Source organism: Gallus gallus, chromosome 3 (assembly GCF_016699485.2).
Source record: "Gallus gallus isolate bGalGal1 chromosome 3, bGalGal1.mat.broiler.GRCg7b, whole genome shotgun sequence".
Taxonomy (NCBI): domain Eukaryota; kingdom Metazoa; phylum Chordata; class Aves; order Galliformes; family Phasianidae; genus Gallus; species Gallus gallus.
The window spans coordinates 35,470,913-35,497,221 of record NC_052534.1 but is presented as its reverse complement, the minus strand read 5'-3'; the positions used below and the strand labels follow the sequence as shown (position 1 = coordinate 35,497,221).

Here is a 26,309-nt window from a genome sequence, read left to right as displayed (position 1 = left end):
ACACACTTAGTTGGCAGACGCATGTTGATGCCTCTGTAACACCTGTTAATTACTAAATAGAGTGAGCAAAATAAGTGATGATACACACTTGCACCAGGTGACAATATTCCTGCCCTGGATGTACAAATACAACTCCTAGGGAAGCTTGAACCTTAAATGTTCAATGTATGTAAATCTAAATCAGATAAGTATAACCAGCTTTTGCAACAATAAACATGTGAAATTCACTGATGATAGAAACTTTATTTTATAGGAATTGTTCTTCACAGGAGTTTAGCAGTTCCATGTGCAGCAATTCAAGCACGCCTTGAGCAATAAGCCTGTCATCAACCTTAGCTGAAGTAATACAAGAGCTGATGTGAAGGTAAATAGACAACAGTACAAATAATTTGATCTATATAGTCCAGTGAAGAGAGGGTCTAATAAGAAATTAAGTTCATTTTTTGACCAGCATGACAATTTGCTTATTATTTTGTTGTACAGCAACATGGTTTCAGCATTTTTTAAAGATCCTAAAAAAGCTGAAAAATGCAGTAAAGAATCACAACCATTATTTTGAGGCTTAAAGGAAAGTGTAGTATGAGGTAAAGAGCTCAATGTGCTTTAAATAACAAGAAAATGGAGAAGTAATTCAGGTACATAGGCTCCTAATGGGAGAACCGCCAATTATTTCACCAACTATGAGGACATTCCAACAATTGCCAAGTGGAGGCTGAAGCAACACATTCAAATGAGAGGTTTAAATTTAAAATATGTGAGCAATTAACTTTTGGGACAAATGTGATGGATTCCCCATCTCTTGGCTTCTGCGTGTGAAAACTGGATGCCTTTCTGCAAGTTATGCTCTAGAAGAACACTGCTGGGAATTATAAATTGCTGATGTTTAGAGATCTGAGATACAGAAGATGTGGAAGCGGAAGAGCTAATGGTTTGTTTTGTATTTAAATGTTATGAATTCATAGTGCTTCTCTTAAATATGAGAGTAGGAATTCTCATTAGGCTAAAAGGATATTTTGGCCTGCCTGTTTTGATCAGATTTTCTTATCCAAAGCTTAATCAATCATCTGCTTAATAAAGCATCAATGTCTGCACTGGATTTCAAAATAAATAAATCTAATATTGTATGAACTACCTGGATAAGTGGAATACAAAGGACGACTTTTCTTACAACACCTTTGGAAGGTGTATTTTTTAATTGTTTATTTATCGGATGACAGAAAATACCAGCCTCTATTCATTATCACTAATGTACTTTTCTGAAGTACTTTGGAATTTAATGACCATGGAAATACACGTTTGCACTAATGAATGTGAATTAATGACATCACTAACTGGAAGGTCAGTGAATAAATGTGAAATTTGCTTAAGCTTGGCAAATGCCATGAACACTTTTGCTCACCTTTGGTTTGTTCTGCTCTTCTAACTGTAGAAACAGGCATCTTCACCTAACTGAGGTCTTTGACCAGGCCTTACAACAGTAGCAAGTGCCAGAATATCATCAGGTTGGTTTAAGTTCTATCACCAGCAATCGTAAAAGAACTGGCTCTGCCATTCTTCACCAAATACTGTGTGGATCCAGGGGACTCCACAATTGCAACTGTTCCTAGCTGCATTAGTTGGCAGACAGCTCTTGGCAGAAAACTTGAAGACAGTCCAAAGTATAAGAAAACAATAAGAAACTTAGAGATAGCTGGTATAATTTTCCTTCCTCCTCATTCAGTATGGAAGTCTGAAAGATAGGACAAACTTGTAACAGGTTTATTCTTACTAGAGAATGCTATCTTGTATTGCTAAAGCAGCACCAGATGTAGCAGAATTGAAACCTGATGAAGTCCATGCCTGGCTCTGAAAGTGAGAATGTTCATGCATGTTCAACCACCAATTGCACCAGATTCCAAGAACTAATCTTATTTCCCAAGTTATTGGTGATCAAGTGGGTGGCAACCCTGCCTGTGACAGCGAGATTGGAACTAAATGATCGTTGAGGTCTCTTCCAACACAAGCCATTCTATAATTCTATAATTCTGATTTGTGACCTAGGGCTCCTCAGTATGTAGAATTCTGTGATGTATGGAGGGGTTGTGACATCAGCTGTTCACTAACAGGTTTGCCAACTTGAGATGCTGAACTAGGGACACCTCGTTATATACTGTTTGGTATACCTGTCATACGACTGCATCTCATATGAACTCATGTGGGAGTCTAAGATTTAAGGAGCAAGACAAGGCTTGGACCACACTGTAAGGAGAGCTCCCTTTTCTACCTTTTGGTCCTCTTATTAAAGAATGTCTGAATCAAAGGATTATGATGAGAGTTGCTCTGCTCTTGAAGTGCTGGATTTCGAGGCTGCTTTGAAGCAGTTCCAGAAACTAGTTGAAAAAACAGTAACCCAGAAGACAAAGGAAAGATTAGGCTTGTATATTAAAGATGATGGTAAGAGATGCACTTTCTCATTGAATGTGTAATAAATTTCACATTGATAATAGGTATCATAAGAACAAGACTGTAGGAAAAATATCAAACTGATATTCAAACTGTGACTTCTTGATTTGCCCTGTGAAAGTGATTTTAATCTCTTTTTATGGCTTATGGTAAATTATAATTATAAAGCCATAGTAATTGCTCAAGAAGTATAATTGACAGAGTTGCCACATACACAGATTAGCACTTCTGTGGCATTTCCACTGATCTGTAAAAGTACATAATGCATTATGTAAATCCAATGTCTTGACTGCAAACAGTTAGGACAAAGTTTTGCTTTTTTTTCAATGCAAGTGACTATTTATTGCCTGAAAGGATAAACTTTATCCTAGGTCATTTTTCAGATTCATTTCAACAAAACAGGATGATATTGTGGAGCTAAGGGAAGACAAGAATAACTAAGAATCTATTTCCTATCATGTTTTGCAAAGTGGGTAGTTTTGGACAGTAAGGCTGAATATCTTTTTGGCAAAATGCTTTAATGGATACAGTATGAGAAGCTGAAACTTGCATGTTACTGATATAGAAAGAGAAATAAAACAGGAGCTAGGGAAGATAAGCCAGAAGATGTAGCTTGACAGTTTTAACTCTGGATGTTGTTCCTCCAATACAGATGAGATAGATTATGATGAGTTCTATAGAACCACACAGACACTTTTTGGTCCAGAAATCAAGGAGCATAATGTTAAGGCCTTTTTCAGGAAGATAAGCAACAATCCCGATGCAAAGACAGAATGGTGTGAGGTAAGGATTTTTAATATTTATTAAATATAAGCAACTCTACTGCCATACCACCAACATTCAACTCTGACATTGTGGACCAACATAATAAAATAGGAGGCATTACTTTTGGAGCAACCCTCATATATCAGTTGAGCCTTCAAATCAAAATTTTTAAACATTAATTATGCTACACTGTTTATATCAGTTTGAGGAAGCTGTCCTCTGTTCTAAGATCATTGAACCTATTATGTTGATGCACATGAATGCATGTTGAAGAATAACCTGACTGAATAAAAACATTTTTCCTGCTTGTTTTGTGAAAGAGCACTGAGCTGTTTACCAGAGCTGCTTATCCTGAAGCAGTGTTTAGTATACTAGATTCCTCACACGGCAGCTGGATCTGGAGCACAGACCTGAGGCTAGAAGTCAGCATATCCAGTCATGAACTACTGTACTGATACATATTTGTCTCAGGCATTGTGATAAAATGCAAGAAATATTATCACTACAGTATACAATTTGTGCCCTGGGGATAGGTCTAACTTTAGCTAGACCGTCATAAATTCTTCCTCTCCATCCTCTCCTTCCTCTTTTCTCAGAGATAAATCTGCACCTTACTTTAAATGGGAAACGTTAAGAGCTATACTACCATTTTAGTAGAGAGTTTTGTAACAAGAGCATTCTTCCTTATTGAATTCTGTTGTAATCTATTTTCTGTCTCTAATGGTAAATAGCAAATTTTGGAGAGAGAAAAAAAAAAAAAGAATGTAATAATGAGGTGAGTATGAAACAGAATCTGATTTACCCCCTCCCAGCTTCTGATGGCATATAGCTTAGGGATTTTCTATACCAGATTTGCAACTGCACAATGTGCTTGGTATCTTTCAATGGGCTTTTTATCTAACTGTTCATAAATTACTTCTGCATTCATTAAAAAAAAAAAAAAAAAAAGGATACTTTTTATAGTATCTGCAGTTTTATTCATTTTGTGAAAAAGTACTTTGTTTTGTTTCTTTTAAACATGGTGGTCTATTTTTCCTGTATTTTGTTTGCCTGTTTGTTTATTTGTTTTAATTCATTTTCATTTCTGGGGAGAAGTATCTAACACAAAGTTGCTGGAAGTTTATCTGTGAGGGAAGTTGTAGTTCCTTTATTAAATGTGCAAAGGTCAGACTATTTACCTCATTCTAAGTCTGACTCTGATCTTTTTAACTTGATGTGGCCTTATCCAGCAAAGTTTGAAATACAATACTACTTCATTGAAAAGCTGCAGTGAATTTCTCAAATTTTAATTCTGTTTAGTAGGAACTTTGTTGGTGATACGTATCATCAGCTATATATATATTACAAAACGTTATCAATCTAAGCTCTGTTCATGACAAAAGGATAAGATTTTCTTACAAGTAGTGTGGATATAGAGAAAGAGATGAAAACTGAATTAAGAATTCTGCACATTTAGCTTACACCAAAACTTGTATTGATCATCTGATTGCCATTTGAACCCAATTGACATCAACGTAACTGTATGTACGTTGATCATGTATCATGTAACTTGAATGTTAGCTTCTGATCTACTGTAATTGTGGTAAAATCCTTTCTGACATGAATAGACCAAGACATATTTTCAGACTTATTTGAGTGGTTTCTAATAAAATAAAAGTGGGACTATTATGTTTGGTGGTGGGTCTTTTTATCTATTCTAATTTTCTCTGGCAAACTACAGTTTCAGTTTGGTCCACTGAATCTTGGAGAGTTATGAATGTCAGAAATTAAGTCAGTGTTCTTTTTTTCTAACTATGCTGAGGGTTTATGACTGTAGCTGCACTGCAGCTCTATAGTCTCCATATCTCTTTTTCATTTCTCAGTATTTAAAGATGTGTGTATTTGTGCACTGGTAAGAATGACAGATTTATTTATTTTTTCCACTTATATTTTTAGCCCCTCCTCTTTTTCTATTTTACTTTTTTGAAGCTGACTTTATTTAACACTTGAGCTTAAGTTTCATTTGTTTTTCTCATCCTCCTTAGGCTTTTCATTGCTTTTAAATAAAACTTTTATTCAAAGAAGCAAATTTTCTGTCTTGCCTATTACAAACTCTATTGGAAAGGTAACTGTCCTCTTAAGAGACTGAAAACTATTCTGGGTATTTTGCTTGAAACCAGTTGTTTGAGAGAGATGGTGACAGAAATAAATAAGTCTCCTCTAACTGATACATTCATTCTTTTAATGGTCATTAAACTACTAATTATATTAGACAAATCACATTTCTAACCTGCAGCTTGAACATATTATTAATTACCTCCTGTGAAAAATGGACTTAGCCTTGATCTTGCTTTAGCTTCCTTTTCCTCACTTATTTTTTCAGATGTATCATCAATCACGATTACTTTCTGTAACATATCCAATATTCATCACATCTTCTGCCATCTATGCTCCTTCAAATTTATTCAAATTTTATTCTACAAGGACTTACTTCACCCCTGTTCTCCTGAATTCCCGTTGTTTTTTGACATTGTTTAGCATTTCATTAATCTTGAAAGCCAAGGAAGAAGCATACGTGTCACTTTATTCCTTTGACATTCCTCTTTCATCATCTCTGTCTCTCTCTCATCCCAGAACTCTTAACGCTGACCATTTTCATCTCTTCTTGCTCTGACAGTTATAAACTTTTCAAATTACCTCTCCATATCTGGCACCTTTTTAGCTTGACAAAATCTGCAGGATTTCCATGACCTAAAAGAGCATGGCCTTATGCGAGCATTCCATTCCTTTCTCTTCCAGATGTTTCTCTTTTTCAAGTACCTTCATTTTCAAGAGTTTCCTAAGTCTCCAGCACTCTCCACAATAGAATACCTATACTCGAATGGTACTTTTCTGTGAGAAAATATATATATATATATATATATTTAAATCTTCTATTTGGTCATGTTAGAGTCTACTTTTAGGCATTCAGTGACTCTAAAATATATCCAAGTCTAACAGCTATCATTTATCAAGACCTTGAGAAACCTCTGCTTTTCTTCCCTGAAGGTGGTTGACCCTTTGAAAGCTCTGTTTTTAGTGGCAAACATGAAAGATACGTAAATTGCATTCTGCCTCATACTGTACGTTCTTTGTCAGTCTCTGCTATGGGTTGTTCATTTGTTGAAATCCTGTCTCCATGTTGGAGTCAACAGAAGCCATTTATGCTACTCTGAGGGATTTCTAACATCATAGAATCCTAGAATCCTTAGAGTTGGAAGGGGCATTTAAAGGTCATCTAGTCTAATACCCCTGCAGTGACCAGGGACATGCACAACTAGATCAGGTTGCCCAGAGCCTTCTTCAGCCTCACCTTGAGAGTCTCCAGGGACAGGCAATTCACCACGTCTCTAGGCAATCTCAGTGCCTCATCACCCTCTCTGTAAAACACTTTTTATTTATATCCAACCTAAATCTACCCTCTTTAAGCTTAAAGCCATTTCCCCTTGTTCTGTCACCACAGCCCCTGCTAAAGAGATATGCCTTTTTAGGGCAGTGTTCTGCCTGGTGAGCAGAAATGGAAGATCAAATGTGTCACTGTCTCATGTGTGCAGGAGACATGACAGGGCCCACCTGGGCATCTCACTTAGAGAGCTTCCACCCCTGTTGGCCTTAGGTCAGCTACTATGTTGGCCCAACCGTACCATCAAGACTCAGGAATGACCTCGTACCAGGTCAATTTACTATTTAAAAAAATATATATTCTCCTACCAAAAACTTAGCCCTGAGAAAGGTAAAGAGCCTATTCTCTTTTGCCTGGAAAAATGGGAACGTGCTAAAAATGCAAAATGTCACTCTTATCTTCTAGAGAGATGAGAGGAATGATCCAGGGAACTAGAGGACTGTTAGCCTAACCTCAATCCCTGATAAAGGTTATGAAACTACTGATTCTAGAAAATATATCCAAACACATAGAAGATAAGCAAGTGATTGGGAGTAGTCAGCATGGGTTTATGAAGGGGAAATCATAGCAATCATGCTTAACCAATTTAATAGGTTTCTAAAATGTCATGACTATCCTGGTGGATAAGGGGAGAGCAGTGGATGATGATTACCTTTACTTTAGTAAGGCTTTTAACATTGTCTCCCATGACATACTCTTAGTCAAGCTGACCGAGTATGGCTTAGTGGGCAGGGAAATGGAAAGAATACTAGCCGAATTTCTCAGTGGCACAAAATCCAGTTGAAGGCAAGACAATATTGATGTATGTGCCAGGGGTAAATACTGGGGCCAATACTATTTAATATCTTAATTGATGACATTAATGGTAGGAATCCCAGGTGTGCACTTGTTTCAGAGATGCATTCAAACATGAATCTGTAGTTCAGATTTGTGTTTGGAAACAAGATGGAAAGACAAGGTGATGTTACAAGAAATAAAACAGAGGAAAGTAAAGGATTGTAATGGATGATGTATTGACTGATGTTTTCTGTTAGATAATAATTGTGTACATAGTAAGGAGGGTGCTATGAAATGAAAGATAGAGACAAATATTATTCTGTAAGAACAGACAGAATACTTCTTTATTGAAAGATGTACACGTGAATTGCTCAGAGAAGAAAATAGAAAGTTCTGGTGTATGAAAAATATTAAACTACAAAGAAGTTTGAAGTTTTGTCTTGCATACTTTGCTTTCAGAACACATTAAAAAAGTGACTATATGATGTCCATTATATGACAAAAGAGATGAAAAATTATCTCTCTGTACAGCTATAAGGGGCTAACCTCATTTCCTGAGGAGATGACTAACCTACGCTTGGGTACAGGGATTGAGTTGCTGCGAGCATTTCAGCTGAAATGTTTTCCACCCTGGGAGAAACTCACCTGCATTTCCCCTCTGGGAGTCTTCATTACCATTAGTACAAATGAAATATTGCAAGGCTGAGGGAAATAGTTGAAAAATTTTTTTTAAATTGGGCTGTATACTTCCCCCCCCCTCCCCAAGCTAACAGGCATCTATGGATCTTCAGGGAAAAGCTCTTTAGTGTGGACTAACCACTATGCTCCTTTGAATCAGTTTACAAACATAGTGACTTTTGTTTCATTTGCCTCTTCCAGTCTTTCATCCTAGCTGAAGTCTAGCTCTAGGAACACAAGTGGGTAAACAGAAAAAGGAAATAAAGTGATTGCTTACAGACAATCATAACAAACCGAATTGATACTTTATCAATAGCTTTATCAATTAGACTGTTTTTATTCCTGGAATCCCATTTATTCTAGCTTCTTTCCAAACATTGATGAAAAGTTGTGCCTGTCTAGCAGATCTCTGCAATCTGAAGTAATATTGACAGCTAGTGACTGAGAGAAATAACTGAGGGAAATTCCTTATTCAGGAATTTGAAATGATAGAAAAATGACAGATAAAAGATTGACTTTATGTATATAAACATATGTTCCAGATGTTTTAAACAGTTTTAAACTGCTAGTTTTGTTCTATTTTGTTTTGTTTAGATTTTTGGCTATTTCATAGGAGGAAATGGTGCCTTGCCTTCCCAGTTGCGAGAAGAAAACACAGTTTTCCTTACCTCAGAAAAACAGCAGATTACTTATCCAGGTAAAATATTTCATCTTGTGTCTAAAACAGAAACTCCCAAAATGTGTCTGTTCAGTGCTCCCTGCTGCCCATCTTATTGAAGTTATGGTGATAAAATCTCATGGTTGCTTTTGTTTACTAATTGGCTTCTTCTTGAGTGTTCCCAAGTAAATTTCTTACTAAGCTACCCGAGCACTCCTGAATCATTTTGAAATGGCTAAGATGTCTGACTCAGACTATTTATTTGCCTTTTTGTATTTTTTTAAAAAATATTCTAGAAAGAACTAGCACATGGATAATGTGTTTATGCTATTTTAAAATGCAACGTGATTTTTTAAATCAAGTATAGGATAATATATGACATAATGTTTTACTGCCTTGGAGTTGGTGCCAATATCTATTTCAGGAAGACAAAATGTTCTTGGTATGTGATTTTATTTCTTTAGTATTATGTTTTTGGTTTTTTGGTGGTTTTTTTTTTTTTTTTTTTTTTGGTATGTATTGTATGTAGACTTTTATGTCTGTGAGATGAAGAGTCACTTTGTGTCTTTCATAGTTGTCAAGGAAAGAGATATGATTACAAGCATAGTGAAGGTGCCCCATCTGGATTTCACTGTAACATCCTCTCAGAAGGGAGTGCTAACTATTTTTAACAAGAAGGTAATTCTAACTCAAACAAACTTTTCCTTATTCTACTAGGTAGCATATGCACAAACTGAGTGAACTGTGTGATCTGGAGTGCAAACTTACCCATAGAAAAATCTATATATCTTTTTTTTTTTCTTTTTTAAGTTAACTTTTTCTATACTTTTAAATACAGTGGGAAATGTACATTGTTATTTTTAATTATAAACCTACTCAACAATCCATAAAAGCTGATAACAAATAGAGATTGCCAATAAGAAAGTGAATAGAAGTCAGTTCAATATAAAATAATCTGCCTTTTTTTTTTTTCTTTTAAGTTTTCTCAAAATGTATATATGCTATTGGTATTGCATACACAGCGTAAACCAGAGAATTAACTGCTTTCTACAGGTACTGGGAATATTTAGAATGGACAGAAAGATTTTTTGGTTGTTTGCAAAGAAGAATTATTGAATACAGTAAGCTCTCAAAGCTTGAAAGTCTTGAATTTTCTGTCTGTCTTCATGACACTGCTTCACAGTCACTCCCATTGTCAGCAAATTGCAGGGAGATCTGTACCATTTTAAGTAGAAGTTCAGGTTCAAGGCCATTTAAAAGTGGGTTTTGTAAATGAGTGTCTCAGATGATATTACTATTTAAACATACAATTCTAGCTGCCATGAGGTACATCACACTTCCGTGTTCATTGGCACTTTACATTTGTACAATTTTAATACAACTAATTTATTAAAAGCAAGCAATGCAGTAAAGCTTTAAAGCAACAATAATATTTTCTAGGGGGTCAGCTAATTAGTACATAATGCTTCTAACAGGGGCTTGCAAAGCAAAAATGTTCTTCTGTGGATGATTAAGCAACAAAGCAATACTGCAGTTGTAGTAAATACTGAAGTAATTTATTTGAAAGCCTAGTTCTTTGTCCTTCAAAGCATTATCCCTCTTACATACCTACAAAAAATAATTTCACAAAGTATAATGTTAAAAATAGTCTCCCTTCTCCCACTCCCACCTCCTCCAGCCCTCCAACTGCTTTGAAGTTCTGAATTGTTGCTTTCTCATCAGTCTGGACTGATGTCACTCTGACATCAGTGGCTGCAGTGTAACTGATATTACACCCAGCTGCTTAACACAGTGAATTACAGGAGACCTCAAATCCCATTTACAAAACTCTACATTCTGAAAATGGTTAAGGCATTACGACAACAGTCAGTAACGCATGATATAATCTCCGATTTCAGTTGATCTGAGCTAATGACCTTTGACTTAATTGAAATTGCTCTGATACATATTGATGCAAGCTAGAGAAAAGTCTAGCTCTTTAGCATTGCATTCACTTGAATCTTGTTACTGAAATATGACTTCAATATCATAAAGCCAAATAAAGAATTAACACCTTTTACATCATTTTTCTTCAGTCAAAGGCCAAGGATCTAAAGTGTCCTGTCCTTAAGTCTCAGCTTGTGAGTTGTTTTGTCTAATCTGTCTTTTTAGCATGTTGATAAAGGACTGTGAATATACTTGTCCTGAAGGTGCTGCTTGGTAAGACTTCAGCTCAAAATATGAACTCATGAGCAATGTATTGACAATCAGACAGTGAAATTTATATTTGTATAATTCTTCCACATTTAAAGTATAGACCATTAAATATATGGTCTTCTTGGATTCATAGATATCTCTCACAAATCAGTGTGTTCTATGTACATGAATGATGAATAATATTTGGTCTGATATAATCAGGGAATCTGACATAAAACACAATTTAACTTTGCCACATCTGACACATTTGATTGTTAAGAAACGTATATGGAGAAAAAGATAGAGCCATATTCTATTCATTTACACTCAGGCAAACTGATGTCCAGTGCAAATAAGCTTTCCACAAGCTCAATTTAGTACTGTTCTGTCTGCTCTTTGGAAAGCACATATAACTAGGTTTTAATTGATACAGTGTGAAACCTGAGAATAGCTTAAAAAGGCAAAAAAAAAAAAAAACCAAAAAAACCCCAAAAACCTAGTTTACAAATAAGAATAAGAACAAGAAAGAGATTTTAAACCACCACACAGCTTTTCAGTGTAGTAAACTTCAGTTTAATGTGAAACTTATTTAACTGTACTCTACTCAAAGACCATCCTTGGTAACACTGTGCATCACACTTTTATGAGAAGAAATACCATGATCACTGCTTCTCATTTTATGAAATGAGAAATGGCTGGGATGGGAATGAGGCACTACAGATTTATTATGGATGATGAACATGGGCAAGAGGAGGTGAAAAAGCATCTACTGGTGTTTCAGAAGGGAAAAAACTGCTTTTGAAAACTGAATGTAGAGCTAGAGGACAAAGAAGGTGACTCTGTCCCTGCTGTATAATGGCACCAGATATGCCTACCTCCCTGTGACTTTCAACTTATTAGTTTTCAAGACATATACTATGCTGTCTGCCAATAGTTAATGTTTCTGAAAGGTGCTATATCAATATGGTTATTGCGTATTTGCAATGTAAGGTGCTGTCTCTACCTGCTGACACAAGTTCACATTATCTGGGCCAGAATCAGCTTGTGTTTCTGTATCCCACATCCTACCTCTCATGGGAGTTCTAGCTGTGAAAGAATATCAGAATTACAATTTCATTCAAAAAACAGCGGATCTGTACTCCACTATAAAAAGTTCTGTTTTTAGTTTTTTGCTCAGTCAAACATCACAAACAGTAAAAACAAAGTGAAGTAACTGTGATAGAAAAGGGGAATTTAAGTTCCTCGCTTTATATATAGAGGAACAGTCAGTAGGTTTAAGTATCTTTCTCAGATGTTAACCACAAACTCTTTCTATTGGCTACTAATCTTCTGTTCTGCCTGTGGTACAGCAGAGCTGTTTTTAGACTTCTAGTCTAAATGCTAATGAGTTATTATTTTTATTTTTCAGATGAAAGTTCTGGCAGCCACCAGTGTTAAAGTAAGTTCATTTTCCTCCTTCTTTTAAATCATTTGAAGTAAAATTCAGTAAGTATTATGGTGAAATAATTAGAGACTGATCATTGTTCCAGTATGTCTTCTGACTGTGAGACTTCTGCGTGATCCGACATGGGGTACCACTGGATGAACACACTCAATTTTTTCCATTCAGTTATGCAAACATTTAAGTAATCTGATTTATTTCTTCTGATAAAAAGAAATCTGAGATAAATTTTGCTTTTTTTTCTACCAAATTGTCTATTGGTAGAATTTCTACTCATTACCTTTCCAAGATATGTTCTTCTAAGCTCTAACACTTCCTTTGTCAGTGTAAAATTTGAATGCGAAAAAAAATATAACTTAATTGGTGAAAAACAGTTCTACATCTCACAAGTATGTACTTTAAAAGCTCATTTTACCCTGTGAGTATCATTGCACATCTTAGGTAATTAATTTCCTTCAGTTAACCTGCAGATAAGAAAAGTGCCATCAGACCTACATAGCGATGTGATCCCTTGACTTTAAAGTCTCTGTAGGTGTCTTGTGCCAGGGGACAGTGCATTTTTGTCTTTCACATACCATGAATGTTCTAAAATGAAATGGAAATATTCCAGGCCACAGGCCCAACTTTTCAAAGTTAGCAAGTCTGGGAGTGGATTGCATTTAATTTGTTGCAAGGCTAATCTGTCCTGTGGAATCAGTGTGGGAAGAGAAACTGTAAGGAACATTCTTGAGACGTGTTGACTTTTGGAAACAGACTAAGATCAACTTACAGCTTGTCTTACCATTCTGTTACAGGAATGAATTTTAATAATTTGCTCCTGCTTTGTTTCTGAGAACAATTTTTCCAGTCCAAATATGTAAAGGTAGAATTAGATCAGAACAGTGCTTTTCCCCAGAGACACCGAGGGGAAAAAGCTGGGATGCCAGCCTGATGTTGCATTGGACAGTATGTGGCTGTATGGTCCTCTTTTTCATCTGGGCACTAGACACTAATTTTATAATTAATCATCAGTAGAGGCAGATGGTGTTTTACTGTGGCAGAGAAAAAATATTTGGCAGCCATGTCAGAATTTACACTCTTCAAAGGAGACCTTTGCCATATGAAGGGAGAAAGGAGGTTGGGTTTAAAATGAGGGTACCTCTCCATGTTGTAGTATAATAATTGTTAGAACTGTGATTCCAAATGGATACAATACCAAAACTGGTACATTTTTCGTTATCTGTGAGTGCAGACAGCTGTTCAGCTCTGCACCATCTGCTGTCTCTTTTGCTATGTTCCACCTTCCAATGCTTTTCCAGCTGAGGTGCACCTACTTTTGTATGCTTCCCTAGGGAAAGGAAGAGGGAAGATAGAAGTAGTTCAGATCCCTCTCTTTTGGGACAGAGCATCATTGCTGCTGGGTATCAATGAATTGGTGGAGATCATTGCTGTACACAATGCTATGAAATCCTTCTAGCTCACGGTCTGGAGGATTAGCAGATGCTAATTCCCTTTTTTGTATTAGAATTGTGAAATTTTCACCACTTTTTTTAAAAATGTCCCTCTTCTTCTTCCTACTCTGCCTTGTCTTAGAAAATGAGCAATCTTAATTAAACATTCCTATTTAAATGTTTGCACTGAAAAGTCTTCTCCTTAGTTAATACAGCTTCCTCTCATTCTTCCTTTAATTACTGCGCTGAAAACAGAATTAAACTGACTATTTTTGACTGGAGCTTCTTGGTGTTTTTAAAAGACCTAGATCTTTGCAGAACATAATGTTTTAAGCTACTTTATTTTTAAAACTGGGATACTATATCCTTATCCCAAATTGCTGTGAAATAAAATGTGGTGAGAGAATAAGTTCCACTTTCCAGGGGCTTAAGAGAATAAATTCCACTTACTTCCCATGCAGTAGAAATATATGTGGGGCAGAAATGCTAAGTCATGGCTTGAACCAGTGACTTAGCACCTGGTGGGAAGGCAGGCCCAACCCAGAGGAGCTCAGGTGCATGCAGTGCACCTGAATGACCAGAAGGGATGGACCCAGGACCCACCCCTTCCCAGACCTCATTTAAGAGTTGACAGTGGAGGTAGGAGTATTTTGCTGGAGAGCTGTGTGTACCTGAGGCTTTCTGAAGGTAAGGAGATTCTTTGCTAAAGCAGAAAGGCTGTGAAATGCAGTAGTTCTAGGAATAAAATCAAGTAAGTTGCAGCCATTAGACCTTTCCCAGCATTGTGACAGCATAAATAAAAATTGAACTATGACTACATCAGGTCAATCATCTATAATTTTGTTCCAGATATTTCATGGGGAACAGGTCACTTCAATCAAACCTGATTTCATTCCTTGATGAGATTATGTAGCTGAGCAGAAATAACAGAGGCATAAATATAAAACTTAAAACTGTACTGTATTTGACATAACACCACATGACTTTCTGTTTTAAAATATGGTCACTGCAAAAAAATACTGAAGTTTACATTAAATGGGTGAAGGACTGTCCAACTGAGAGGTACCAAAAATAGTAGTCAGCATGGAAGCGCTGTTGAATGGAAACACTGATAGTAATAAAGTTGCTTCTCTTGAAGCATGGGAGTGAAATGCCTTAAAAGACAGATAGCACAGAATAGCATAGAGAAGACCTAGTGGATGGAAGCTAGAGTCAGACAAGACAAAAAAACTGTATTGGAGATGAGGAAGTGAAGACAGAGTCCTGGAGTGACAGGATGGAAGAAATGGTGAAAACTGGTGCAGCTGCCTGGGTTGTCTGTCAAGTACTGCAGTGTAAAGAGGAGAAGCACATACAGCTTTCACTCTAAAGCTGAATTTAGGCCACATGTTTTGCTTATGGTCTGTCAAAATCTTCTATCTTCAGCTTCTCAGTGAGTCAAATCAATCTGTCAATGTGCACAGTGCTTTCTTCGGGACTTCACTCTGTTTCTGATAAGTCTCAAGTCCCAGGGAGTCTGTTTTGGCAAGGAATTTAATTGTGGATCTTAAGGATATAGCACCACGTTCTACTATTTATGCAGCCTGTTTATTCCATAGGCTAACATTCTTGAACTAGAACTAGCCTGGAAGAAAGCGTTCAACTTGGGCAACAATCTCTGCATCTCTGCTCTAAATTTCTCAGTGAATATTCTCTGGAGTGTGCTATGAAGAAAGCCAAATTCAGTTGTCTCTGCAGACCTTTATATCTATGGGTCTTTGGTGTCATTTAAGTAATTGAATTATTTAAGACAAATTTAGTGCAACTTTTCTTAAGATTTGAATCTTTCATCTATATATGCGGAAAAATAATTCTGTTGAAGAAGAAAGAAAAATACTGCTGTACCTGGGTGAATATTGTTTTCCATCTCTCTGTTGGTGTTTCATAAAGCCTATATCAAGCTGCCCCCCATCATCTGTAGACTGAAACACAGAAGAACATAACTAACACTTTTCCTCTACCTGTAGTGTTGGTGTTAAAATGCGAACAAGAGGACTGACTCCTACGAAGAAGAGATAACCCTATAAATAGGAATCTAAGAAAAATAATCTTTGGGATAAAGCAAAAAATGTCTTTTCTTTTCTTGGCTTAATTTTTGGGTTTATTAGAAGTTACTGGCAATTCCTCTATAGTCTAGTCTATACCTCTCTTCTGGTCCAATTGCTTTTTTCCATTTACAGAATAGCACTGGAGGTAATTTCCTTCCTACTGTAATGGTTGGTAAGGTCTACCTCTCACTCTTCTGGACACTACTTTGCAGTACTTTGTCTTCTTTGACCAAAGAACATCTTTCACTCACTGGACAACCTTCTGGTCTTACAAGATATGTCTTTTCAGGCCTCAGTCCAAATTCAATGAAAACTAAATCCTTAAAAGATAATAAATGCAAGGAGTTATAAACTATTTTGTAGCATAGCAACTGTAATGCCACTTGACAACTAGAACCAGCATTGTATCTTTGCAGCTCATAAAATATTTGCTATGCAATTATATATGTCATCCCATTATACTCACCACTAATCTGAATTTTCCAGCCTGGCCCTCTCATTCTTACTAAACAATGCAGAACTTCTGAATATCCTAGTAGCACCTAGTGCTAGTTTCTGTAAACAAGTATGTTCATAGAAATGCTCTGATAACCTCAGTCTCTGTAGATTGGGTCCCAGTTAATGGATTTTTTTTTTTTTAATAAACCATTCAGTTTTCCTTTCTGAAAATAGTTTTCCATGAGGAGGAACATTAAGTACTTCTATAGATCTGTCAGTTCATACATAGCTGTTACCAGTGAGCTATTTTCTTACCTTTTACTGAAGACGTTATGGGCCTTGACGGCAGCATGTCATTGAAAAAATCTACAAATTATTAAAATGTTAAAAGAAGTTGTAGCCACATATGTCTGTACTAGTATGTCAGATAGTCATACCTTGTAAGATATGACTGTTGCTTCCACTTTCAATGATATTTCTTTTTAAGTAATTTCTTATATTCTTCTGTTTCTGTCTTCACAGAACAATTTCATGATAGAATTTTATTACAGCAGATTATGGGATTTCCATTTCATTTTAGATCAGTTGATTTCTTTTCCAAATCTAGATACTTAGTAAATTTTCCCCTTGCTTTCAATGCAAAAAACAGAAGAGGTTCAATCCGTTCAATCTATTAAAAACAGTAGATTTTTCAGGCAGGCAGTAACAATTCAAATTTTTTACTGATGTGGTTTCTTTGTTAGCTGCTGAGAATTTATTAAAGATTTATTTTTTGTTTAGATTTTAAATGTTTTTGAAGAGACAAGCACTTGCTGCTATAATTCAAGTCAGTAAATCAAAAGGACAAAAGTTTGTTACTTTCCAGTTCTGGAAGAACTACAATCTGGTTCTCTTTCAAATGCACTGCTTGTTCTCTCAAATCAATGCTCTTTTAAACCAGGCCTTTATTTTGAACCACAGATGTAGAAAAGCTAGTGTTGTTTAGAGGATACAGGTAGGTATAGATTCCTTGAAGATCTGGGGGTAAAAAAAAGGAATTTAAGTTTGTGTCATTATTTTAAAAGTTACAATTAAACAATAGTTTTGCTATTATCAGAATAGGTATATCAGAAAACATCCTTTATTTCAGTACATGAAGTTAATGTAGAATTAAGATAAATATAAGTAAGATAAAACCTATTAATAAACCATGAAATAAGATTTCTGAAAGGAAATGTTCAAAAGTTTAAAAAAAAAAAAAGATACAGTCTGGAACGTATTCCTTTTCTACCCCACTCTCATTTTAGGAAGGCCCATTACATTTTAAAAATTAATAACTGTTCCAATATATATATTTAATGATTAAACAGAAGCAAATTTCAGGCTACTATAGTAAATTTGAGTCTCCTCTCTGCAAGATTAATTATTTTACGTTATGATCTGTATAATTGCAGATATATTCAAAAGATGGGTTAACACAGGCATACATACTGCATATATTTGTAAAGATAGAATCTACCTATTGGAAGTACATTTTTATATTATTTAATACAAAATACTTATTTTTAGAGACATTCATTTTTGTAGGGTTTAGTTTTTGTGTAGGGTTTCACCTACAGCTGGAAATTTGAGTGCCTTTAACTTTGTTTTATTTTTAAGTAAACTGGAAAAACTAACACAGATGTGTAAACTCTTAACTTCAATTTGCTGAACTCAGAATACTTTTTTTTCTTCAGGATGTCATCACAGTTCAACTAACAGTATGCTTGTGTTGTGTGCATCCTCTTATGTGCAATCTCTGCATCTGATGTGAGTTACTGATAACAGGCTGAGCCTAGCTACTGCATTTGTGAGCTACTGCTGGAGATAGAACTCTCAGTATCACTAGCTTAGGCTGGATCTAGCAACAGTGCTGAGTGTATGGACTTTATGCAGAGATGGTTAAATACTTCTTAAAACAATAGACGAGGTTATAAATTCTCAGAAAATCCTTGTTTAGCTACTCTTTGTTTTCATCAGGATACTGCTTGGATCAATGGATGTGATTTCCTAACTCAGCTGAAATGTGTTGTGGCTGTAACGGAAAGGACAATCATTGTCTGGGACTATAAGTCAATACGGACAAAGGTAGTGTGTTGGATCAAGCAAATGTGAAAGGAGATTTGAAGAAGGCTAATCTATTTTTTCGATGTACATTCATATCCCTTTTGCCCAGCAGATGAACGCATTAACTTTTGTCTTTGTAGGAAGGACTTCAGTGAAGCAGTGTAATTCATATTAAAGAAAGAATACTCTTTCCACACCAAATGTTATTTTTTTAGACTGTCTTAAATCTTGAAAGAAAAACGAAAATCTTCTCCTGTTGTTGCAAACAAACTGACAAAGCAATTTGTTTTTCTGCATATCTCTAATGCAGAATGTGTATATATCTGATGTATGTGCACAGATATCTAGGATTGTATTAAAAATCAAGGAACAGTTCTTCCAAAGGAATTCAGCATAGTCTCCTTTGAGGTAACTTCCTGATTTAAAGAAAATCTTGTTTCACATATTATATTTTTGTTTGGACTTTTCAAGTGTAAAAGCATCTTGATTTTGATAGTATATGTTCAAGCAAGTTTATGTTTATGCAAGCTTATGCTTTATTACAAAATATGATTTTTTACAAGGATTTCTCATCCATGCCCTAGCTCTTTCATCCAATTTCTGTGGTTTTCTCAGCAGTTTTGAGGAAATATAAGTAAAAGACGCAAAGTAAATATTTTTAGGATAAGATAAAGCTTTATAATTTTTTCATTTGTTCTCTTAAAATTAAAAGTCCTGTTCCCATGCTCAGATAAATTACTGGAAGTCTTTCTTTCTGTTCAATTGGAATTCTGAGAAGGAAGGCTTGAACATTTATTCTGACAGAGGTTTCCTCCAGTCATTATATCAGTGAGAGTTGTAACTGTCTTGTGGCTGAACAAGAAATAATTCTCTTTTGAAATCATGGGATTAATATACAGGCACTCTGTGGTATGTCTCTTCAGTGTTTCTGTGTCATACGGAGAACTATGAAGCAGTATGGTATATGAACAGTTGACAGTTTAGGTTGGCAAGAGTGCTTTAATCAAATAACAGATGGAGTCCAGACAGTATAACCAACAAGTGGTATAATGCAGATGACCCCAAATACTACTCCCTGGCCTTCTCAATGTAGGAAAGTACCACAATGGCTTGCAGCTGTATTCATTGCCCTGTCTCAATATTTAAAAATTCAGACACTTGCCTGTTTAAGCACGTCTGTATTAATAACTTCTAAACTGCATGTGTTACTGTTCATTTTATGATTTGAGTAATTCTGTACATCAACTATCTCACATTTCTTGTTGACAAAGATTTTGTCTAGAAGAAAACCATCTATGATCTTAGCAAATACACCATCCCAATAAACTGTTTACTGAATTTCACAGGATAATTACTTTATCATCAAACCAATGGAAAATAGTCTGCTTTGTGTTTGCACGGCAACTATGTCTGATCAACTGGCTGAGGATAACATCCTAATGGGAGATGATAAAGGTTATGTTAACCTACTTAAAGTGACCAGTGATCACTTTGGAATGAAGCAATGTAAAGGTAAAAAAGAATCTCAACTTCAGATCTTGGATTCCAAAGATTTTCACATGTAAGTTATTTATGATAAAATATTTTGTTCAGCATTATTAGTTAGTTTGGGGTGTTCTCTGGCCTGAGCGAGGGGTCAGCTTCTCTGTGTGAATTAACTGCACCTAACAAAGAAAATAATTTTTAAAACTGCAAGTAATGTAATTTGCTTCTTGTTGTGTGAAGGAAGTGATAGAATTTTCAGTAGATCTTACAACAGAAAGGCTGGAGAGTGAAATTCCAGGGAATAATTCACTATTGCTTTTATCCAGACATAGGGAAGCTTTATTGTGTCTTAATAAAGAGAAGCGTCGTTACTACTAGAGAAGAGCATCATTCGACTCTAACACTAGCTCTGTTCTAATATATTAACTTTTGAGCTGAAAGAGGTGATCTGGACCTGGCTTGGGTGTTAAATGTTAGCATTTATTGTGTATAATCATACTTACAAAACCTCTTTCCGGCTATGGGCATATTACAGTAGAGGCTACTAAATCCTAATAATAACATCTCAATTTATATCCATAGTGTCAAACGCAAGCTACACGATGACTGGGTTTTGAAAGTTAAGTATATTTCTGACCTAAACTGTTTTGGATCCTGCTCCTCGGACAGCATTCATTCATTTGTTTTGGATGACATAAAGCGACTAAAGGACAACTTGTAAGTATGTGACAAAGTCAAAAAAAATAATAAATAATAATAGACTTCTTGGTATATAACTGCATGAGATTAGTGCCTTGCAAGATGCCATCCTGTTGTATTGAGCGCTGATAATGCACATAGAAATACCACTGCTTAAATACTTGAACATTTTTGTTGCCTAGCTCGTAATGTAGGAAAGAGCTGATATATATGCTTATTGCTCATCATCTCTAAAAATAAACTACATTGACAGTGTTGTCTGATTTAACTTCTCAGCAGGAAAAATTTAGTTAGAAAAGACTGCATCGTAACACGTATATCATGTATCTATTTAAACTTGATATCCACAAAAAATCAAGGAATTTTCAGTTACAGATTTAATTTCACAAGATTCAGTTTCACTAGCTTAAATCAAGAGAACAGTTTATTATGGGAACTGTGAAATGTTCCATTCAATTTTTCTGTAAGTTTGGGAAAGCTAGAATTAATTTGGAAAGAAAACACAGTCTGGAAAATCAGAAGAACAGACAAAAGTGTACGTGCTACTACCAATCATTGTTTATTATATGGAATGGTAACCACAAATGTCTTAGCAGGTCTTTTTCAGTTAACACTAACTTCAAATGCAATAAAACATATATCTCTAAGCATTTTCATAGAATGGCTAACTGAAATTATATTTAGTCAACAGAGTAATTACTTTGTTAAAATAATTGTGCATCAAATCACTTTGAAATGCCCTTTCTGTAAATAATTGTGGTTCCATTATAGGATTTATTAGTGCTAACAAAATAAATTTCCCCAATTATGTTTCCAGCAAGTAGTTGCTACTGTACTTGAAAAGGGATGGAGTATGTCATGTCTCCTATGTGACTATTTATTTTCTTTGTAGATGTCTGATGAGTGGTTATAATCTTTTCTTGTTAAGTATGTGTGTGTGTGTGTGTGTGTGTGTGTGTGTGTATATATATATTTATATATATATAAATGAAGTGTGGCAGAGATCACAAGGTACTTTTGTTGTAAGGCCATGACTTGGGCAAGACCTCATACTCTGGAACCCCTTATTCATGCTGTTACTGGTAGACAATCAAGACTGTTTTTTAAGGGGTCAATAGAGAAGTATACAGAAATATTAAATATAAGAATTAAGGAAAAAGATGAGAAATCATGAAGCTATCTGCCAATCACACATTTAAGTTTTTTATGCCATCAAGAGAAGTCTCCTTTGTTAGGGCTCTAGAAAGAAAATTGTTCTCCCTTTAGTTAATAGAAACTCAACAGTCTTTTATTTAGATCTGCCTAGAAAAAACACTCTTTCATCCCCAAAGTTTCCAGAGACTTTCAACATATTTATCATCATCCACAGTTATGGTTTGTGATGCCCATAGTTATTGTCTCATTCAGAATAAATGAACTACCTACCAGTCTGGATTTCAAAGAAAAAAAATATTTAAGTGCATGCTCATTTCAGTCTGTCTAGCCTAACTACATTAGCGGTCGTTGTCTCCTGGCAGAAATGAGTATTAGCCATGCTGTTGCTAAATCCCAAGTACAAAAAAATTCTCATTCATTGGTGCCAGTGCGTGGAATGTGGAGAGACGAGAACAGGTTGTTCAAATGATGGGCTTAGATGGAACACAGAGTCTATCTCTCTTTGTTGGTTGAATGCCTGTTTTGGTGTTGTTTTGTTTTAGTGAATACAAGAGAATTTTTGTAAAATATATTTCAGGAGCATGTCAGTCTCTTCATGTTTTTGTACAAGATAAAGTAGATAAAATAGTGACTGTGTATTAAATAATATGAAATAAAGAGTGGAAAGATGTACTTGGTTTATGTAAAATAGTAACCACTCTATATCCGAAACAGGCAAAGACAGTTGGTTTAAAACTTGAACCATGCTTTAAACATATTCTTTTGTGAAGGCCTCCTTTGGCAATAATTACCACTTTAGGATTCTGTTTGGAGTATGTCTGGATAAGGATTCAGATGTTCAACTTAGAGGCATACTATTTTAGTGGAGAGTGCACCCTATTCCAGTTTCATTGATGGTAGCATCTAAGCCACTTATATAGTATCTTGTTAAAAAATATTTACACGTTATGCAAACAGCTATTCTATATACTACAGGAGAGTAAAGTGAAATTATTCTTGACAGTGTTTTCCTAATGCTTCTTACTTGATTAACTATTTTATTAATGATTACAGACCTGTAAAGGAATTTTCTGTTCCCAGAGGAGTCAATGCCTTCGCATATTGTGGAAAAGCAAAGGTCATTGTCACTGGGGGTAAGTATGAGGCTTATATAATGTCAGAAGAGAGTCAGTTTGTCCAAGATAATTTTCTGTTGTAACTTTTTGTTTTCAGTTAAAGAAGATCAAGTAAAAGCTGAGTTAGTATCTTAAGAGTATAAATAGTGGCTTCTTTCTTAAATGACAGGAAACAGAGGTCTTGCTTATAATTGCTGGGAGCTTGGCTCTGAAAATACGCAGCTCCTGATAGGAATCTAATAGGGACTCAGTCTGTGTTTGATTCAGGGATTTTGTTATAAAACAGGAGAAAACAGTGGTTTGAACTACTATAAAACACTTCTCCAAGCTATGGTGAGGACTGTCTTGGTCAGGTTTTAGGGGTTTCTCCTTGCTCCTTTCCCATTACTCTTCAGCCTTTCTTTCTTGCCATAAACAGTCACATTGGCCCACCTTAATATGTTCTGTTGCTTTTCTCTTTGATCGTGTTTCTCCAAAGCTTTACTGTTCTTTTTTTCTCCCTGCAAAACTAGTGCAAAAACTGCAAAATTGTACTCTCACATCCATTTCTTCCCATTATCTAATATTTTAATTTCTATTAAAATATATATTCTATATAATAAATAAATATTCCATTGCAGTGGTCATATTTCGTTCTGTAGCAATGCGTCTAGAGTATGGCAGCAGTCTTGTTAGTGTATTCTGTTTGATATAGTGGTGCTTTGGAGTGACTACAGTGATGCTGTCTATTGCTGAGTCTTCAGTACAACAATTCTCCTAAAAATTTGTTTAAAAATTGTTTTCAATGTAATCTTATGTTTTTTCTTATCTTTTCAATCATAATTCTTATGTTTATATTCAATAACAAGAAAAAAAAAGCCAAGACTCTGCTGCTCAGCCTTTATAATAAGCAAAACATTAAAAGATATTTGAGGGGAAGGGGGGAAAAAAAACACCTAGACAAGAAAATAATGCAAGTCAAGATGAAGTGAAGTTTACTACAGGGAAAACTAAGATAGATATCTATCTTGTCTGATATTTATTTTTAGATTTCATAAATTCTATTGATTTTTTTTTTTTTAGACACAAAATTAAAAGGGAAAGCAATAGGGCTATTAGTGAAAATCCGAAAGTACAGCCTTTGAGGAGATCTTATTTAGATTGATTATTTGTCACTAAAAAGAGTAGCCTGAAGAAATTTAATGATGACATAAAGTAGGGAAGCCCTATAAAACTGAATGTGATTAGTATTTCCTGCAGGTAAAACTGGAGAATTTTTCTGTTCACCTGCTGTCCTGCACTGATGTCAGAAGGCATCCTCCTGCCTCACCCTCATTTGTAGTGCTTAGTATTGCTGCTTCCCTTTAATACAAAAGGAAATAATTCCTCGGCTGTACTACTAATAGTCAGAGGCAAGAGTGGGAATGAATGGCTAAACCAATTAAAGGATGTGATAGTCCCTTTCAAATTTTCTGTGAAGTTTAATGAACAGTGAATAATGAACACAGGCACTGAGTTAGTAAAGTCTTGTTGACTAGCAAACATGCGCTTTTGTCTGTAATATACCCTTAAAATCAATGGCCAGAGCAGCTAAATAATCTAAGAATCTTAAATATTTCTTAGGAATGTACAAGAACTTCTAAAAATTGTGTTTATGTCATATTCAGCAGTTAAAAAGAAAATCCAGCCTTTGTTTGCACAGTAGCTTATTGTGTAATCAAGGAGGATGATTTGCTAATGACTTTGCTAAGCTTCAATCTATTCTTATTTAGTGATGTATTTATAGCACAAGTGGTATGCAAAGTACTGAATCCTACAATGCAATTTACATTAGGAAGAGACTATTTTAAAAGTGTTTTAACACCCCTACTCTTCAATCATTTATTTAGTTGTATTTGAATACTGTAATCAGTTTCACCAGTACTGTGATACAACCAAATTTTGTCTTCCAAATGTTTGAAATTTATGGTAATGAATGAGAATGATACAAGCAGAACTGACGCAGAGTCCATTTTTCTTGCTAAATCCTATATTTCTTTAATGAATGAAATGATATAATCCCATTAGTGGCCTAAACTATAGAGTCCATGGTAGTTTAGAGTAACTTTTGTATAGTATTTTGCATTATTGTTATGCTTAAAGTGATATGGTTTTCCTCTTACTCTATATTTATTCCAATTCTAACAATGTCTTAATCACCACATCGGGGTACAGTTAAAGTAAAAAGTAAATTACGTATACATACAAAAGCTGGACATTAACAGTTTTAAATTATATAATGCATCATCTTCTAACCTCACTAATTTTTCAAATCCAGTTATTATTCTCCTGTGAGTAGTAAAGCAAAATCCAAGCATCATTTTACGTAGGGAAAGGTTTTCTTTCCTAATGAGACTTATTTACTTAAGATATTAAAAGGAAGAATAACAGCTATTAGTGATTCTGTTGTTGAAAGTCATTTCAATGATTGAACACAAATAAAAGGAGAAGACCTAATTCTCATTTACATTAAGACACAAAATCACTCATTAGTAGTTACTATTCCCCACCTGCCCTCAACTTTCATATCTGTTCCCCTTCCCATCATGTATAACCACCCCCTTCACTAAGTGTACGTAATTATTATTTTGATCATTTTCTAAATAAGATCTTTGAAGGAAAAAATCTACATCCCAGTTCTATATTTAATTATGTGTTAAGCTTTTACAGGACTAGCACATGTAATTAGCACAGTGCCTCTGACGTTCCTCTAACAAAATTAAAAGGCTTCAAAATGCAAATCAGTTACGTGGTTTTAATGCAAGTATGGGAACAAGCAGTGAATACATGTTAAAATGTAAGCCAGAATCCAGCCTTTAGAATTAAAAGTTAGTATTCTTATGTGAGTTGGCTATGCACTGAAAGCTGAGACTTATGAGCACCAATACCTCCATTAAGAAGCTTACTTATAGTATTAGTGACTATTCAGTCTCTTTGAATATATATATTTTTTTCTGACAGGCCATGACAAACTCCTTCGTTTGTGGCATCCCTATATTAATACTAGGCCTACAGGAAAGCTGTCAGGACACCAGCACAGTATTGTGGAAATTGTGACGAATGAAAAAGATCAACATGTCATCAGCCTTTCTTTTGCAAAGGTAAGATATTTTTCTTAACCTTGGAAGTCAGTACTTCAGATCAAAATAGCAATGTGTTTTCGGGTAATTACTACTGATAGCATGTAGTCCTAATCTTATTGCTAATCTGTTTGTTTATTTTAATTAAAATATAGGGTTTTAGTTTAATATTTCCTTATTATTTTATATTGAGAAGCAAGAGTAGAATTGACATATTTGACTTGTTTTCTTTCTGTGTGCAAAAAAAAAAAAAAAAAATAGATATTAAGTTTCTGATAGATTCTGTATTACCTGTCAGCTGACAGAATTATTACATAACTGGTATCTGAATGCTTAACTCAGTAGTAATCATCAGCAACA

The 26,309-nt window shown here is 35.1% G+C and overlaps 1 protein-coding gene across 9 annotated transcripts in view; it reads left to right on the top strand.

Annotated features, from left to right (window-relative positions):
- Positions 1–244: 244 nt before the first annotated feature.
- The window catches only part of WDR64 (WD repeat domain 64), a 62,186-nt gene continuing 36,121 nt past the window's right edge, over positions 245–26,309 (top strand). For 6 of the 9 annotated variants that reach the window (XR_005858337.2, XM_040697699.2, XM_040697698.2 and 3 more), the window contains exons 1-10: positions 2,118–2,433; positions 3,095–3,225; positions 8,678–8,780; positions 9,316–9,419; positions 12,325–12,354; positions 18,311–18,418; positions 19,744–19,958; positions 20,465–20,599; positions 22,790–22,869; positions 25,831–25,970. Coding sequence is in view for 8 of the 9 variants with exons in the window: in XM_040697699.2 (XP_040553633.1) it covers positions 2,286–2,433; positions 3,095–3,225; positions 8,678–8,780; positions 9,316–9,419; positions 12,325–12,354; positions 18,311–18,418; positions 19,744–19,958; positions 20,465–20,599; positions 22,790–22,869; positions 25,831–25,970 (1,194 nt within the window). In the remaining variant the exon portion in view is untranslated. Of the gene's footprint in view, positions 365–2,117; positions 2,434–3,094; positions 3,226–8,677; positions 8,781–9,315; positions 9,420–12,324; positions 12,355–18,310; positions 18,419–19,743; positions 19,959–20,464; positions 20,600–22,789; positions 22,870–25,830; positions 25,971–26,309 lie in introns of those variants that run through there. The other 3 variants (XM_040697702.2, XM_040697701.2, XM_040697703.2) reach the window with 3 other exon arrangements.